Source organism: Medicago sativa, chromosome 2 (genome assembly GCF_051527215.1).
Source record: "Medicago sativa cultivar Bolivia chromosome 2, Bolivia_mono, whole genome shotgun sequence".
In the NCBI taxonomy this organism is placed as follows: Eukaryota; Viridiplantae; Streptophyta; class Magnoliopsida; order Fabales; family Fabaceae; genus Medicago; species Medicago sativa.
The window spans coordinates 10930579-10949772 of NC_140750.1; the positions used below are offsets into that span (position 1 = coordinate 10930579).

Below are 19194 nucleotides of genomic sequence, written 5' to 3' on the forward strand. Positions count from 1 at the left end.
TTACATTACAGTTAAAACCAAAAGGAAATGCAGATCAGACATTGAAAACAAGGAGAAAAGGCCATCACAATTCACAAATTAAAAGCCCTGCATTTGACAACTCATATAATCGCAGCACAGCTCAATCGGAATAATATGCAATTCGGATTTTAATTTGATGGAAGAAGGAATTGAAATTCGACTATTTCAAAAAGAGTTTACTACATTTCCTTCGCAATGATATTTGATCACTAAACCCTTCCAATCAAATACATAGCCTTTGATTTGAGTAGTGATGCTGCTTCAAAAAATTCTGATTATTGTACAAAATCTAAAGTATGAAACAAAGTCATAGTGAAAACATGCTAAAGAGAAGGGGGAAAACCAACATATGTCCAATCTGCACCCAAACTATGTTTTCATTCAAGTCAAATAAAACTTCTTCTACCATCCAAATAAAAATAACTAGATATGTTGTTTCATTGCTAGTCTGCGGCCATTATGGGGACGACAAGTAGTATCTTCAATGTAAATAAATAGATTTTATCCCCTCGAGATTCAGTAAACCCCTCCATCCAGAACTCAACATTGCATGCATTTTCCTTCGAAAATGAGTAAATCCATTCACTTTCATCGCAACAGATCTCAATCCCAAACTTCTAGATCTTCGTCCAACTACTTCTGCAGTTGCTTTTAATACAGTAAATCCATTCACAACAAATTAATACAGCCATGTTTCCTATTGAACTTAATTTAGTTGAATATTGAACCACAAATTAATATAGTAAAAGAGAACTAATTTGGAATGAAGGTCTCTATATTACTCTCAATGCAAAGGATCTCCATATTACTCTCATTTCATAAATAGAGAAAACCATAAATCTTTATTACAAGAGAATAGAAGAAGTACATGAGAAAGGAAGAGAAGGTTCATGAAAGGGAGAAGGTCAATGAGTTGTCAAATTTTCCACAACCCTTTCTCTTCTCAAACTTCCCTTATATATTCCAATCATTGGAATATTTTTTGTTATCAATTTTCTCCAATTATTGGATCAACTAAAATATGTCTTTCTCTCTATCCATTTTATTGACCTCAACATGATGACATGGTTTTTCTTCATTTAGTATCATAACAGGAACACTTTTATCCACGTTCGAAGCCGATATCTTACGATTGTGAGTTTTAGGCGACACTTGCCACTTTGTTTACATACCCAACAAAAATATACTAGCTAACAAATTACAAATTAGTTTATCACGACAAAATAATGACCATACATTTGAGGACTTTCTCCCTACACAGTTTATATGATTATCTAGGTAGTGCTTTATATGCGATCAAATTAATTTACTCTTAATCAAGTGTAATTTGTAACTATTAAAATGAATTTCGCCATAACCAATAGGGTTGGATTTAGCAGAAGGAACTAAACTCCCACATAGTGACAAAATAAGGTTCAAATTCCGACGGAAAGAGATATCAATATTTTAGCTTGTGACACACCTCAAATATGATTAACCAACAAAATAAAACAGCAGAAGATAAATGCTACATGATGTTAAAGAAGCATACTTGTTTAGTAGTTTACATTAACTAACTAACTAATTCATCCATTTACAACCATTTGAGGAAGAACCATCAAAATCACTAATTAATTTCTACTCCAACATTCCTTCATTGTAGAGGATGATGATTTTGCTGACTTGATATAAATCCGCATATAGCTTTGGAGATACTTCACACTGTCTTCCACAGTTTGCACATCAGCTCTCATAGTTTCATTACAGTTTTCTTTGATACAGATAGCCATCAACAAAAAATAATCAAATTGAACCACCTCGTTCTTTAACCATTTAACCTTTTTTTCTTCTTCATCAAGTTTATCAAACTTAGCATATGCATTCATCAATAATTGTTTCGCTTCTTCTTCTTCTTTTTTGAGGGCCTTAGCAAATGGAACAGTGATGTCCGTGATTGATTTGAGAATGCGCTTCTTCAAGAATTGAGGATTAAGAATTAGCGATTTCCACAACTTGGAAACGCACCTCAGTTGCAGAGTATGGCTTGACTCAACCCTAGAAAGGATTTCAATCATCAATTCCTCTGGGAGAATCGTGTCGGGTGACTTCGCTGTCGATTCTGCCATCAGCGCCGTCGTTGTTAAGGTTTCGACGTTTGACTCTAGGGTTTTATTTATCATAGATTGTGTTTCCATTTGAGTGGGTATGTGTCGTAAAAATAAGTATGTGTATACAAAAAATAAGTATTTTTATGAAAAATAATCGTAAAATATAATTATCAGGATATCCTTTCAAAAAAGAAAAATATTATTTACCAGGGATTTATTTATTTTTTGGTAGATTTATGAGAGATTTATTTATCACGTTAGATTGTGTTTCCATCCATAATTATAATCGTAAAAATTCTCATTTCAACCGCACCACATTGGTATTTGTGTTCGGGACTCTTGAAGGTCCATTTGTTTTGGCCAAGATTGCTAGTTACCCATATCTTTATTTAGTTGATTTTGGTGAAGCTTTGGGAGCGATATACAATTTGATAACGTCGACTTTGAAACGGACTCTAAATTGACGTGTGATGATTACTTCATGTCGTTTCTTATTTAGCTCTTAATTTACGAATTTAAGGGTGAAGTTTGTTAGGAGACAAGTCAACAGGTTGCTCATGCGCTTGCAGGAGAAGTCACGTTACTAGTTAGTCCTGTTGTTTATTTTTAATATATGTATTGAACCTCTTATTATCAATGAAATGTTATAAGCATATTTTCTTATAAAAAATAAAAAAATTTAATTGATTCAAGTGATAAGGGATTTCTACGCTTTAAATATGTGATCTGTGTTTCGATATATTTCATAGCGAGCAAAACATTTCCTCTAAAAAAGACTACATTTTTAGTTTACTATAGACCTCTAATTATATAGGGACGACGCCCCCAAGTCTTTGGTACACTTTATTTTTATTTAATATATTTCCTTTCGTCTAAAAAAAATTGGTCATGAATAAAAAATTGATAAAAAAAAAAGAAAATACATTTTTAAACTTAGAGTGCTCTGCAATCGACAAGATAATTAAGATAAACATTTAAAACATGATATATAAGTATATTTCATTACACGTAAGAGACATGAATGCATAACAGAAAAAATAAAAAGAAACATGAATAGACAATTTTTTAAGGTTAAACCAAAATCATTCAAGTTATTTGATGATTTGATACTTTATTCTTATTAATAAAATTATAAATTTTTTCTTATTGAAGTATCATCTGCGTCCTCTTTTTTGGACAATGAAATTATCTTTTGCAGACAACTCCTTCTCCATCAATTCCACTTGTGCAGCTCAAGCTAGGGAGGGCCAAATTCTCCACAGTTCCAATATCTTTGTTTAATCCATTGTTTCCAATGAAACGTGCTACAAAACAATCTGGGGGAGAACAAGCTTGACGTTTCATACTCTTTTGCACCCCCCATTATTGGCATTTTTGCTCCAATGTTCACGCGACTCACATAGTTAGGTTTATATGTTTGGCCCAACACACCACTCACTTCATTGCTCAAAGAGAAGAATTTGAAGCCTAAATCAAGGTGAGCAAAACAATCATCTTTGGTGATACCATAATTGTGAATCCTCGAGTCTTCTTCGGTTATAGGAACAACCTTAGCAGTTATCCTAAAATTTCCTTCAACTTCAACAATGATGTTGTTTGTAGAAGTTTCCCTAACAATGGACACAATAGATGATTCCCATTTCGCACCTTCTGATTCGAGGAGGGTGATGGGTTCACCGTCAAAAGAGAGGGCAAGACGGTCTACAAAATCATCCCATGTTGATGTGTTTTTGGCACCAAGGAAAAGTTGGTGATTGTCAAAGAGAATAACAATGGATTGAACCCATGTGAAGTCTCTTTTCATGTTCTCGTTTCTTCTACCAATGAAGTGAGCGTTTATGTGGAGGTTGTTATCAGAAACAAGGCAGAAGTTGTTGTCTTTCTTGCCATGGAAGTAAAAAGTGATTCCATCACCACCAATGAAACGAGGGTCTTGGCAAACCGCTCCTGGTTTGTCACACGCTGCAATTCATGTGCGTTCATCATAAAATAAGTTAAGCAGTTAATTTACTTTGTTATTTATCTCTAAAAAAATTTAAGAAATCAACTTTATCTAGTTGTAAATATTATTATCTAATAAACATATGTATTCATGCAAAAATTGATGTAAGTTTAATGTAAGACTTTAAATGCAAATTTTGAGATGTAACAAAATATATATAGACTTACAGCAAATTGGTTTGCAAGAAGCACACTCCACGGTACAATCATAAGGGCAAAACTTAGGACATACATACATGAACCAAATTATAGCAATGTTTGTACTTCTTTATCTTGCAGCTTGCATAACCATGCTCACGATCTTTAGCAATTCCAGGAGGAGTAGCTGCTTCCACTGCCACTAGCACAAGGAGAATTGACACCAAAATTTGAACCATTAATTTAGCCATTGAAAATATTTTCTAGTTTTTTTTATTCAAACAGATATTGGAAACTGTTGAATGAGTGAGAATAACAATGCAAGAGCATTGCCATTTATAGGCATAGAAGAGAATCTATCGTGATATGAACAAGCTATACAAACGGCTAGAATTCCAAAACTTTCGGACTACGTCTTCTATTGTTTCCAAAATCAGCATATTTTCACATGGTTATTCCTTAAGATATAAATTTAGTTGATTTTTCATATAACAAAAAATTAGTTGAGGCACTTTATTTTGGATATACACTACTCATATATACATGCATGCACCGGTATTGTATATCACTTTAATAAAAACTAGGTAAAGGGATAAATGAATTATTGCAGCCAGAATAAAGGGAGAATTATTTTTTAGTTTAAAAATTATATTGTAGCGTCAAGTTTGCCGTTTTTTGATGATGCTATGCCACTATTTTATTTTTTGAAGGCTGTGCCACTATTATTATCCAATAATTTTTTTTTAAAGATATTCAAGACCTTACTTTTGAAGATAATTATTATCCAATAATGTGAATGAAGTTCCAAGTAATAAACTACTTTCTTGTAAAAAAAAAAAGTATTCAACCACTTTTTTTGTTTTTCAATTCTTTCATTTTTAATAAAATTTATGCATAAAGGCAAAACAAATACTCCATCCGTTTCAAAATGAGTGTCATTTTAGGTGTTTACACACATATTAAGAAATGCAATTATTAAAAGAAAGAGAATGGTTATTTTATCAAATTATCCTTGTTAACTATTGGTTAGTTTTAAAAGTAATACTTTGGAAGTAGTGTGCAGAGTATTAATTGGAGGGTAAATTGAAAAGAAAAAGTTATTATTGGATTGGAAACTGAAAGTGACATTCATTTTGAAACAAATTTTTTTTGCTAAAGCGACACTCATTTTAAAACGGAGAGAGCAGTAAAAAGAAGAAATAAACACTGAAAAATGGGGAAAAGAAATAGAGGACATAGGCCTGGTTAAAATTGCATAATACAGCAATGGGATTTAATCAACGAATCCTGTCTGAAAGGGATATTTATGAATAATGTCTGACACGAGTCAAATGTATGAATTTTTTAATGAAGGAACCTATGAAAAACTAGGGGGAAAAAATCACGAGATATTAACGCCCTGTCACTTCACATTTTAATATTTGCATCTTATTTTTTTGTCAACACTTTATACAAATCCTTAAATTTTTCAAGGCCCAATTGATGGCACAAAATAGATAAATGATATGATAAGAAGTTGAATAAGAATATGATAAGATCGTGACATGATACTTATTCTATCATTTTCTTTTGTCCAGTATCTTAGTGGTTAGAGCTCACACAATTAAATATGGAGAAGTGAGACGTCCGTGGTTCGAACCCCGACCCTTGCATAAATTATTCTATCATGTGTTTGTTGTACACATGATAAGAAATAAAATATCATTATTTTCTCTTGCATACTTTTTTTCCAAACTAATTTGTAATATTTTTACTTTTAAAAATTAACAAAAAAAATCTACAAAATTAGATAAGTATTCAATTAATTTTAACCATTTTGAGAAAAAACATTGACAATATTAAATAAACAATTGTTTTGAGAAAAAAATCCCGAGTAAACTAAATAACTCTTTTATATTATAGATAAGGTCATAAATATATGATGTGTGTGTCTCTATATATATGACAAAACTACCCATGTGACAAAATCGTACATATGTTTAAAATTTAATTATTAATATTTTTTTATTTAATATCAGTTTTTTCAATTATATTTTTTATATTTAAAATTTTATATTCTACATTATATTTTATAGGGGTAAACCAAAAAATGATTTTTAAATTTTATCTTGCTGGTTTCTAACCCAACTCATATTCAAGATAAGTATTTTAACTATAGAGATAGAATAAGCATTTAAACCCAATGAGGGTACCTCATAGGTACCAAGTTAAAATTTGGGACATCTCCATTATAGATGGTCTTCTTATGGGAGGAAGGGGGTGATGACAGAGATAGAGACGGTGCAAAATAGATGAGGGCAACATGTGATCTAAATTCATGTTTATCTATATCTCTTTTGCTTTTATTTTTATTTTTATTTTCTACAACTTAAAAATATTTTGAATGAGCACGTAAATATTAAAAGACATTATATTCGACCAAAAAATATATTTGACATTCAAATTTTGATGTAAAATCTCCTTAAAATAAGTGAGGGGATTCTAGAGGCCATTATATTCTTATTGTAACTTAATCCTATTTAAGTGTGTCAGGCACTAAAATATCATTACCTCTTTCCGTACAGAATTTGAACTTTAATTGACTCACATTACATGAGTTTAGTTTCATATGATAAACTCATTGTGAAGTTCTTTCTAATATTAACAAATTACATTCGAGATATTAAGAATTAATTAATTTGATCACATGTTAAGTACTACATAGATAATGAAAAAAGATTCTTAATTTTTTCTCTCATGTCTCTCATGTGTTAAAAATCTCATCGTTGAACTTTTTTGCACTCATTATTTTTATTAAGGTCTGGCTAACGACATCAACTACAATATATGTGGCATGTAAGTTAACATTTTATTCTTTTCACTGTACCAATTTCCCTATAAATCAAAATTATGGTTCATTGGAACCCATGTGTCCCCAAATTCTTCACCCTAAATTAGAGATTTCAACCAATCTTCTTCTACATCCTAGTGAACATGTCAAATTTAGAGGTTCCTCATCATCTTCCTTTCTGAACATGTCAAATTTTGGAGTTTAAACCTTTAAAAACTCAAATCTTAAAACCATGATACTCATTCCTCATGTCATTACTTAGGGGACTAAAAATGGATACGAATTAAAAAGAAATATAATGAGGGGTTTATTCTACAAGGAAAAACATTTGTATGAATCAAAATAAAAGTCAGATTAAGCCTGATAAAAAAAAAATTAGTCTTGACTCCGTTTAAAGAAAGAAACATAATTGACCTTGTTTGTGAAACTCGTTTGAAAACCTGAACCCAACTATGAAGGTGACGTTTAGCATGGGAACAAACTCTTTTTTCCCATGATGGGAAAGTGCCCTTTACAGCCATGGATTTAATAGTATTTTAATTGGATGGTTGAGATCTTTAACTTGGTAATTGTTGCAACTTTTTGGTGGTTATTGTGTAAAAAAAAAAACCAACCCCACCAAATGATTAAAAAACACTTTATTATTGTATCTCCACTGCCTTCTCTTTCCCTGCTTCTTCCACCTACCCAGAAACCCATTCACGCTTCTTCCTCTTTTCTCATCTACAACCTTCTTAATCATGGTTGCAAATACCCCATGCACCATCAAAGAAGATTGAATTGTTCTTTCAATTTCGAATTCTTTATTTTCCTAAATCCACTCAAATCCAAACCTTTATCACCATTCAATTTGATTCATACTCTCCAATTTTAAATTTTCGTATTATTATCAAGTTTTGGATTTTTTGATGTTGTGATTTGTTTTTTGTGTACCTGTGAAGCGTTGGAATCAATCGATATTGATCTGTTGTTCATTTTCCTTCTCTCTAAAAGGTACAAAAATGGTGGTTATGAAGGATGTGCTTAATCAACATTCTCATGAACAATAGTAGTATAGGTTAAGCTTTTTTCCCTTTACTGAGATTAACAACGATGAATTTCAGAAAACAATCACCTTAAACAACATACTTCAAATGGATTAGAAAGGGGAGGTACATTTGTAAAAGTGAGGTACGTTAAAGACATAAATAGTATTAAAAAATGAAAGCCAGATTGTTTTTTGTTTGGCCACAGCCAGTAGCAACCGCCACCTGTCCTGGAAAAAGGGAACTTTCCCATGGTGGGAAAAAACCTCCCTTTCCCAGGCTAAACGCCACCAACTATGAATATATCAGATGGTTAAACCTCTCATACAATCGCAAACTAATATGAATTTTCAGATTAGAATGTAGAAACTATGAATTTGAAATAAAAAACAATGAAAGAAAGAAAAGGGAACGACAAACAAGGCATGTGAGTCTTTGCTAGATGATTTAATACAGTATCCACTTTCCAATGTCTATGTGGCTCTGTAAAAATTACTACTAAGGCAGACGCTGAAGAAACAAAAGCATTCAAGTAGAAATGATATATATTGAAATTCTACCTCAACTTCGAATATACAATTTCCATTAAAATATAGAAGATATTGATTCTGTTGTTCAACAAGAATATGCATAGTTGTTCAATTATTCACATTCAACTAAACACAAACAATGGCATCAAAATCACTAATTAATTTTTTTCTGATCCATTCATTTTAAACTGAAGCAAAAAGAAGCAACATTTCAAAAGAGATTAAAAGCAAAATGAAACCATTGATAATCATAACTAAGAAGAAGATGAAGATTTTGCTGACTTGAGATAAACCAGCAGAAAGTTTTGGAGACACTTGACTCTATCCTCCACAGCTTGAATGTCATCTCTGATAGTTTCAAATTTCCCTTTCAAATACCTCAAAATCTTCAATAGATTATCCAAAGGAGCTACCTCCTTTTCCTGGCGTATCTTATCAATTACATCCATCACCGGTTCTTCCTCTTCAACATCTTCTCCTTCTACATCATCATCGTCATCGTCGAAGTCGTCGTCGTAGTCTTCGTCGTCGTCGTCATTGTTGTCGTCTTCTTCTTCATCATCATCGTCGTCGTCACCGTCTTCTTCTTCTTCTTCTTCTGCGTCTTCGTCATCTTCTTCATCTACTGCTTCTTCGTCATCTTCTTCTTCTTCTTGAAGCGACTTGAAAGACTTTAATTTCTCAAAGGCCGTAACAAGTAGAACGGCGATTTCAGTGAACGCTCTTAGAAGGTGATTCTCCAGGAATTGAATATCAAAAACTAGTGATTTCCACAACTTGCAAACACACCTTAATTCCTGAGGATTGCTTGACTCAACTCTAGAAAGGATTTCGATTATCAACTCCTCAGGGAGAATCATGTTCAGTGACTCCGCCATCAGCGCCGTCGTTCAATTTCTGAGATTTTAGGGATTCATTTCCGTTCGGGTCGGAATTTGGAGCATTTTCGATTTCGGCTCTGATTTTTTTTATACTTCGGAATTTTTTTGTTGACGGAATTCGGAATTCTAATCGTTTTATTTGAAATGTAAATGACCCTCTCAAAATAACTCTCCTTTTCCCCTAAAAAAATATATAAATATTATTTCTTTTCAACAAAAAAAATCTAAATAATATTTATTTAGTAAAAAAATATAGTAGGATACAGACATGATTAGTCAGAGTGGGAAGGAATTTAGACCTACATCGTCAATGTTCGATCTCAAAAAAAAAAATTGATTATAAATGAAAAATCCATTTTGCGTGTCTTACAAGTTCCCTCGACAATCGACAAAAATTAGTGACTTCTAAACAATAATTATATTTCGTACCTTTTTTTAATGGTAAATGTTAAGTTAACATTTACTCTTTTGTTTGAGTTTGAACATGTGACATTCACCTATTTAAAACTTATCTCTTTCTAAAATAACTATTTAACATTTAGTTTAAACATATTGAGCTACCAAACCTCGGTATATTTCGTAGATATAACATGGTTATAAAAATAGTAAATAATAATATGATTTACGTTTTAAATCAATAAACACTCTTTACTTAAAAAGAATCAATAGACTCTCAAATTTCGTAAATTACATAGCATAAACTGAATGCTACTACCTCCATTTCAAAATAAAGAATTCCTCGTATTTTTATAAAAAGATGCAGTTTCTTTTTTCTTTTCTTTTTCTTGGTTACCTTGTTGTTAAATTGACACCGTAAAACATTGAACTTGAGACCTTGAGAAGAGTATTATCCAAGATTTCAAGCCAAGATCATCGATGACCAGACCAACCCAAGTGGATTTACAACTTCGTTATTTGATTTCAATATCAAAATATAGAAACCTATATGTAATATGGTATATATTTATTTCTATCTTTTTTATTTATTTTTTATTTTCTACATAAAAATTAAAGTGCATTATATTTGACATCCAAATTTTGAAGTAGAGCACACAAAAATTAAAGGGCGTCTATTTGACATCCAAATTTTGAAATAAAAATAAATCCTTAGTATAAGTGAACGAATTCTAAATTTATACAGTCAAACAAAGCTAGACCGTTGGAAAATAAATCAAATGGTTGAAAGTTAAAAGAGAAATGATATCTTGACAACCACTTTTTAACAACTTTTGGACAATTTTCTCTCTCATACTCACATGATGTTGTTATCCTCTCTCTTCCTTTTTCTCTCTCCATTGTTTTTGACCAATAAGAAGTGAGAAAAACAAGGTTGTCAATAAAGTTGTCATCAAATGAATGTCAAAATATCATTACTTAAGTTAAAATAAAGATTTTTTTTTAAGGAAAATGTTGAAATAAAGATGAATGTTGCAGGTTTACTGTTCTTCGGGTCATGTGTATGCAAATACTGAAGTATTGAGGTCTTTCCATGTAACAGCCAACAATGAAGTATTATCACTCTCCCTCCATTTTCTTCTGTATCCACTCTTTGCAAAATTGCAATGAAACATGCGAGATAGTGAACGTGAGTACATGACGGTGAACATGAAAACTCCTAAACTGTAATAAACACTTGCCAGATTAACGTTTTTAACGAAATAAATTTAACCGATGATCTTCAATTTCAAGAATTAATTTGTGATTTAGTAAATTTGAACAAATGAAAAAAAAATACATATTAAATCGTTGGTTTAATTGGACGATTGGTCCCTTAATTAATTTATAGTTTTCAATTTTCATTTTGCTCGATCATAATTTAAAGTTTAGTATATCAATAAATTACCTTTAGGATTGGCCTAGGTCCTTTGCCATGATAATGAGTTACTGAAAAGCAAACATATGCAAATTACTACATGGCTTGTATATGCAATAATGTAATTATAAAACTTCTGGAATCAACGTTGACATCAATTATATAATATAAAAAATCAACAATATTGAAATAAATTGGCAACATTTTTGTCTATTCTGTCTCGAAAAAATATGGATTTATTTTCTTTAAGACGTCAGATCCCGTATAAATATAATCACAATTTTATTGTAGAATGATGCAGTCTCGTCTTATGTCTCAATGCCAAATTCCTTAGCTTTCATTTTAATATTATTTTGCAAGCAAGTTGGGCATGTGGATTGTGGAGTGCTTCATTTTAGTTGTTTGTCCTGCAGATTAAAATCCCCAATTGAATTTGAAAAGCTCTCTTTATGGCAATGATTTATAATACATGAAATGAAATGAAGCTTGGTGGACCGTTCAATCACGAGATATCCTTTTCTCAACCCTTTCACGGTATTTTTTTTTGGAGAGGATTAACGATATGTTATGTGTTGGCTTTACCAAGGAGTACAGAGAATGCAATAATGTAAACAAATGTGAAATGCGGTTGATCCTGATAGCAATGAACATCAGTTAAGAAGCATCACTTGGATGGAGAAACTTGGTTATTGAGGTTTGAATACGGGAGAGAGATGTTGGGAAGTGATGATAAAGAAGAAGGTTGAATGTTATTCCCCCTTCATTTTGGTCCCTATCCAAGTCACAATTCAATTTGGTCTTCTCATTAGCACAATATCAGCATTTTTGACTGATTTAATGCTTTTGTTAACATCAAGGACCAAAATGATTGACAATGAAGAATGAGGGATTTAACTAGGTTTTTGTTTGAGTTAAGAGCCAATATGACAACGTCTTACACTTTCAGGGACCAAAATGATGGTTTGCCCTCCTAGTTTTTCCTTAAAATATAAAAAGGCTTTCAATGGCGTAAAAAAACTAAGCTTAATTCAACTTGAAATCTCCCAAATAGTACAATTATGCGATTAGCTTCTCACTTTTAAATTGGACAATTTTGTTCCCTAATGTTTCTCCATTGTGCAATAAACCCTGATTTATTGATTTATTTTTAATTTTTCTCCAATTTTAGTCATTCAATTTTCTTGAGTATACAACTTTTAACTTCATCTTTCAATTATACACATTTACAATGTTTGGGAGACTCAAATCTTAAAACCATGATACTCATTACTTAGGGGACTAAAAATGGGGGAAACTAAAGGAAAAGAAAGAGGGGTTTATTGCACAAGGAACAAGCATTATGAATCAAAATAAAAGTGAGATTAAGCCTAGAAGTTGAAGAAGTAAACACACATAAGGAATAAGTACAAGTTATTGTTATATAAAAAACCTTACATCAATGAAAAACTAATAAAAATGACATACTAATATGGAAGATTGAAATTTTATCACAACTGCGGATAATTTTACAATTCCCATTAAAATATAGCAAGAACCGGTTCTGGTGTTCCAACAAGAAGAAGCCGGTGTATTATCAGATCAAAGAAGCATTCTTTGTTCGGTGGTTCACATTCAATTCAACTAACTAATCCATTCATTCACAACCATTTGAAAAAGAAACCATCTCTATTTTCTGAACACAAACAATAGCATCAAAATCACATTTCAAAAGAGAAAATCAAAACAAAATCAGCGGCAAGCATATAAGATAATCATAGTATTATTTTCATTCGCATCTCAAGGATAATCATTGTGAAGCCTGCTTCCCAGGCCAACTCAAAACCATGAATGACTCTTCACCATTCAGCAGCATTTCACCTCCCCTCCATTAAAATCCCTCACTTTCCCGTCGCTTGAACTAAACAGATCCTTAGAAGCTACATTCATATTCAATTTGATAACCCAACTCAGGTTTGGTCTAAACTCTAAACACCCATCCTTATTATGTGACAAACTCTCCATAAGTAGCCTTTCATTCTTCTTGGACCTTTCCATTTCTAAATCTTCTTCCAAATAGAATTGTTGACATAATCCCACCTTTAATCACTCAAGTATCGTAATTATGCAATATTAGTTCCTCAATTGTTAAATTGCACAATTGTGATCCCTAATTTTTCCCCATCGCACGATAAGCTCTAATTTTTCTCCAATTGCGATTGTGCGCTTTTTGCCTTTATCTTTACTATTTGAGTGTTTGGGAGACTCAAATATTAAAACTAGGATACTAACTACATAGGGGACAAAAAAGGGGGATTCATTACATAACGAAAAAACATTATGACTAAAAATGAAAGTGAAATTAAACCTAAAAATTAAATAACTCAGATAGAAATTGAAGAAGTAAACGCACAAGTGGTCCCCTTTATTATGTGAAACACGGATAAAAATGACATAACAGGGAAGATTCAAATTCTATCACAACTGCACATGACTTAAAAGTTCAACTAACTAATCCATTAATTTACAACCATTTGAGCGAGAACCATATCTGAACACAACCCCAATAGCATCAAAAACACTAATTAATTGTACTCGTACCTGTTGCTTCATGTTGAATTGAAGCAAAAAGAAGCAACCATATTAGATAATCAAATAAATCAGTTGCAACATTTCAAAGAGAGTAAACACAAAACCAGTAAAAATGACATTCTAAAATGGAAAATTGAAATTTTACCGCAACTGTAAATAATTTTACAATTCCCATTAAAATATATAGTAAGAATCGGTTCTGTTGTTCCAACAAGAAGAAGCCAATGTATTATCAGGTCAAAGAAGCATTGTTTGTTCAGTAGTTCACAGTCAATTCAACTGACTAATTCATTCATTTACAACAATTTGAGCAAGAACAATCTCTGAACACAAACCCGATAGCATCAAAATCACTAACATTCCACAATAACAATTTGAGGAAGTTGATATGCGACTTTTGCCTTCATCTTTCAATGGTACACATTTACAATGTTATAGAGACTCAAATCTTAAAATCATGATCCTCATTACATAGGAGACTAAACATGGGGGAAATTAAAGGAAAAGAGAATGGGTTTGCACAAGGAACCAACATTATGAATCAAAATAAAAATGAGATTAAGCCTAGAAGTAAAACACACATAAGAAATAAGTATAAAAACCATTTGAGCAAATAATTTTACCACAAGTGCAAATGAGTTTGCATCAATGAAAAACCAATCAAAATAACATACTCAAATGAAAGATTGAAATTTTACCACAACTGCAAATAATTTTACAATTGCCATTAAAATATAGCAAGAAACGATTCTGTTATTCCAATAAGAAGAAGCCAACATATTATCAGGTCAAAGAAGCATTCTTGTTCAGTAGTTCACATTCCATTCAACTAATTAATCCATTCATTTACAACAATTTGAGCAAGAACAATCTTTGAACACAAACCCAATAACATCAAAATCTCTAACATTCCTTCATTGTAATTTCAGATTAAATCAAAGCAGAAACAAGCAAACCATATAAGACAATCAGATAACCAGTAGTTGCAACATTTCAAAAGAGAAAAAAGACAAACTCTGAATTAAGAGGATGAAGATGAAGATATTTATGACTTGAGATAAATTCGTACAAAGCTTCGAAAACACTTCATTATATCCTCCAGTGCTTGGGATTGGGTTTGCATATCAACGTGGATAGTTTCTGTATTGTCTTTGATAAACCGAAGATTCACCAAAAGATTATCCACGTCAGAAACTAAATCCATCAACACCCGTTTCAATTCGTCTTTTTCTTCATCAACAGCAGCAACATCTTCTTCTTCATCAACAGCAGCAACAACAACATCTTCTTCTTCAACAACAGCAGCATCTTCTTCTTCTTCTTCTTCTTCTTCTTCTTCTTCTTCTTCAGCATCTTCTTCTTCCTCCTCTTGAGGCATGACCGCGTTATTTATAATATGTTGCGATATGAAAGCATTGGACTGTTCCAAAGCCTTGGAGGTTAGATCTTTGATGTCCGTGAACAAGCTCTGAAAGTGCTTCTTAAGGAATTTAGGATCAGTAATAAGCGAATTCCATCGTTTGCAAACGGGCCTCAGTTGCAGAGTATTCCTTGAATCAACTCTGGAAATGATTTCGATTATCAGTTCTTCCGGAAGAACCACCGTGTTTGGTGACACCGCCGTTGCTTCCGCCGTCATTGCTCTCGTTAAGCTTTTTCGATTTTCCCTCTTTTTGTGATTTTAGGGTTTCGGGAATTTATCAGATCAAAATGAGATTGTGTTTCCATTCGGGTCGGTATGTGTCGCCCTTTCAATTTGGAGATCCGAATGTAAATGCTTCTGAATTCTAATTTAAAAATGTAAATGTAAATGATAATTTAAATTTTTTAGGGGAAATGAAATTTATATTTATATTTATATTTATTATTATTTTTTGTCAAATTGCTTAATATATTTTTTTTTGAAGGAAAATTGCTTAATATTTGTTTTTGACATAAAATAGCTTCATATTTATTTAGAGGGTCTCTTTGCGTTCAAACCCTGCTACCGAATATGTTATGTAATATATCTATCAACTGAGATAAAATCACGTCAACTTTATATTTATTTACTCTATCAAAAAATATATTTGTATTGATTTAATAAAATAATGTAAACAAGTCCATAAATCCTAAATCAATTGCGTAAAAATGACGAAATTGCTTGATTGAATGTCACGATCGATTTTCGAACTCGGATCCCCTCAACTTGGGTGTGTGAGTTTCAATGATTATTTATCATTTTTTCTATCTATCAAAAAATAATAATAATAAGACTAGATTGATTTTGGTGGTGAGATTTTTGAACTCCTTAAGTGAATGATTATGAGTTCGATTTTGACTTTTCCATGCCAAGATAATTTAGTAGGATGGGGATAACTCACCTTGTATTTCTTATAAAAAAATGTGGTTGTGTTACTTGATTTTAAAAGTATATAGTTGTGATATTGTACATATTTATCTCAATCTTTTATATATTGCATTTGCGCTATGCTGAAAGAAATAACAATTTTGGCATATCAAATATTTCTTGCAAATAAAATTAAAATAAGTTTTTTAATCATATTCAATATTTTTTTAGGAGAATCATATTCAATATTTCTATTTGCGCTATAGCTATTTATTAATAAATAATTTAAATTTATTAAGAAATAATTTAAATTTATATTTTAGTGGGATTGTTTATATTTTAATGAGATTTTTTTAATTAATAATTTAATAATATTATAAAAAGGATAGTTAGGTTGAATGAATGGTAAATTTAGAAGAAGAAAAAAAAGTCAATCCAAAAAGGATATCCCCTTTATATATTGTTATATAAGACCCAATTTACAGGACAAGCTAAGGTCCATCGAGGTATCCACATCCGTAGTTGCACAATTTTGCAACTTTAACTCGTCACTTTTCAATTGCATAATTTTTTTTTTTTGTTGGAAAATTGCATAATTTTTTATGTTAATTAGTTTAAGGATTAAAAATTCACTTTTTTTAAAGTAAATAAATGAGATTCGGTGTTCGAATCTCGACATCTACATATAATATAGACAATATTACATTTACAATTTTAGGAGACTCGAATCTTAAACCCACGATACTCATCACTCAGGGACCAAAAATGAGGGAAATTAAAGAAAAAGAAAAAGAAAGAGGAGTTTATTGCACAAGAAACAAAAATTATGAATAAAAAAAAAAAGTGAGATTAAGTTAAAAGTTGAAGAAGTAAATACACAAGGCAAAGGCTACGGTGGGAGACCTTGATAGGTCTCCTACCGGTGAGAGACCTCCTTTTTTTTTTTCCTTGCAAAATATGAAAAAAATGGAAAATTATATAATTTTTTGATAAATGAAAAAAAATGGAATATATAATTTTGAAAATCATTAAAAAATCTGATTTTTTTTTGAAAATATATTATTTCATTTTTTTCGAAAAATCTGGATATATTATTTCATTTTTTAACGAAAATTTCAATTTTAAAAAATTATTTCATTTTTTTCGAAAAATCTGGATATATTATTTCATTTTTTTACGAAAATTTCAATTTTAAAAAAATATTTCATTTTTTTCGAAAAATCTGGATATATTATTTCATTTTTTTACGAAAATTTCAAATTTTAAAAAATTATTTCATTTTTTTTCGAAAAATCTGGATATATTATTTCATTTTTTTACGAAAATTTCAATTTTAAAAAATTATTTCATTTTTTTTTCGAAAAATCTGGATATATTATTTCATTTTTTTACGAAAATTTCAATTTTAAAAAATTATTTCATTTTTTTCGAAAAATTTTGGTAAATTATTTTAATATTTTAAATTTATTATCGCTTTTACCAAAATACCCCTAATTTAAGAATGAAATAACAAAAGCATCATTTTTGTCCTTTTTTACTCAACCATTGGATTTAATCCAATGGCTCCATTCATTTTGCAAAAAAAAAAAACAAAAAAAATGAGGTCTCTCACCGGTAGTAGACCTATCAAGGTCTCCCACCGTAGACGGCGCCAATACACAAGGGCATGTTTGGATAAAGAAAGAATTTACACGTAGCGCATAGTACAGGAACTTACAAGCTTACATGAGTTACATCCATAGTTTTAAAACTCGGACCGGTGATCGACTCGGTAAGGGTACTGGGTCACTGGGTCATTGGTTCAACCATTGGGTCACTGGTCGAACCGCATGACTGAATCGGATTGAATCGGATGACTCGGTTGTTTAACTCGGTCTCTATAACACTTGTATAAACATTTAACCGAGTAAAATTGGATGATTCGATCACTTAAAAAATCAATTAAAAACAAAATTGTGAACTCACTTTTACATATTTTAGAGATAAATATAAATATTAGTGTATATTACCAAAGAAAAAAACAAAGAAAAATAACAATAGGGTTGTAACCAAAAAAGAGCAAATAGAGCTTGAATAAATGGGCCTAGACAACCCGAAGCCCATCAATTATAAAAGGGGCAAGTGAGCTAACCCTAGTTTCATTTCTATTATAGCAGCCGCTGCCAACAACAATTGAGACCATTTTTCACAGTTCCTTTTCTTCTTCTTTACAATATAGCAGCCGCTGCCAACATCAATTGAGACCATTTTCACAGTTCCTTTTCTTCTTCTTTACAATCGTACAAGATTGATACAAGATTACAAATACAAAACTTTGTAAAATCACGTGAATGCTTAATTAAAGGGCAATTTCACTTTGATTCCTACCTTTCTTTCTCATTTCCTTATTCTGAATCCGGTTTTTTTCCTCTGATTTATGTTTGAAAAATGAATCAAGATTGACCCGGTCCGGTTTATCAAAACCGGCGAGTCGCCGGTTTTTACCGGTTTTGGCCGAGCCACACCGGTTCGTGCCGGTTTAAAAACATGGCCGATCCGTAAGTCAGCTCGAACCGGTTACCCATCCGGTTCACGGTCGGACCGGTTCGACCGGCCGGTCCGAGCCGGGTTTTAAAACTATGGTTACATCCGTTATTTTTATAGAAAATGGAAAAATAAAGTTAAATGAGCTCATGTTAACATTTGTCATAATGTTTTTGTATACGCTACAAACTATTTTTATAAACTCTACCCGAGAACCTGTGAATATAACTTATAAGCCAAAAAAACTTTACGAAAATTGTCATATAAGTTGTTTTCATAAGCTCTTCTAAACAGTTTTACAAAACTTATACTAGTAAATAAGCTCAAACAGGTCAATAAAAACATACCCAAAGTACAAGTTATTATCAGCAAAAACCTTACATCAATGAATGGAAAACTAATAAAAATGACATACTGACGTAGAAGATTAAAATATAGAAAGAACCAG

At 31.4% G+C, this 19194-nt stretch overlaps 2 protein-coding genes and 1 pseudogene across 3 annotated transcripts; all 3 read right to left on the bottom strand.

The window, feature by feature from the left end:
• Positions 1-3067: 3067 nt before the first annotated feature.
• On the bottom strand, positions 3068-4612 carry LOC146944475 (uncharacterized; annotated as a pseudogene). The gene is made up of 2 exons (XR_015028137.1): positions 4278-4612; positions 3068-4070 (listed from the first exon to the last, which is right to left on the bottom strand). The product of XR_015028137.1 is annotated as an uncharacterized LOC146944475 (transcript).
• A 4051-nt stretch (positions 4613-8663) lies between these two features.
• LOC146944476 (uncharacterized) lies at positions 8664-9659 on the bottom strand. Its single transcript, XM_085742863.1, has one exon. It carries the CDS (start codon positions 9508-9510, stop codon positions 8887-8889), a length of 624 nt encoding a protein of 207 aa, XP_085598989.1. The 5' UTR covers positions 9511-9659; the 3' UTR covers positions 8664-8886.
• A 4970-nt stretch (positions 9660-14629) lies between these two features.
• LOC146944477 (uncharacterized) lies at positions 14630-15656 on the bottom strand. Its single transcript, XM_085742864.1, has one exon. The coding sequence runs from the start codon at positions 15531-15533 to the stop codon at positions 14940-14942; it is 594 nt and encodes a 197-aa protein (XP_085598990.1). The 5' UTR covers positions 15534-15656; the 3' UTR covers positions 14630-14939.
• Positions 15657-19194: the final 3538 nt, after the last annotated feature.

What these genes read in the sequence shown, in the direction of transcription:
- LOC146944476 (XM_085742863.1), bottom strand. Translation starts at nt 9,510, where the DNA reads ATGGCGGAGTCACTGAACATGATTCTCCCTGAGGAGTTGATAATCGAA.
- LOC146944477 (XM_085742864.1), bottom strand. Translation starts at nt 15,533, where the DNA reads ATGACGGCGGAAGCAACGGCGGTGTCACCAAACACGGTGGTTCTTCCG.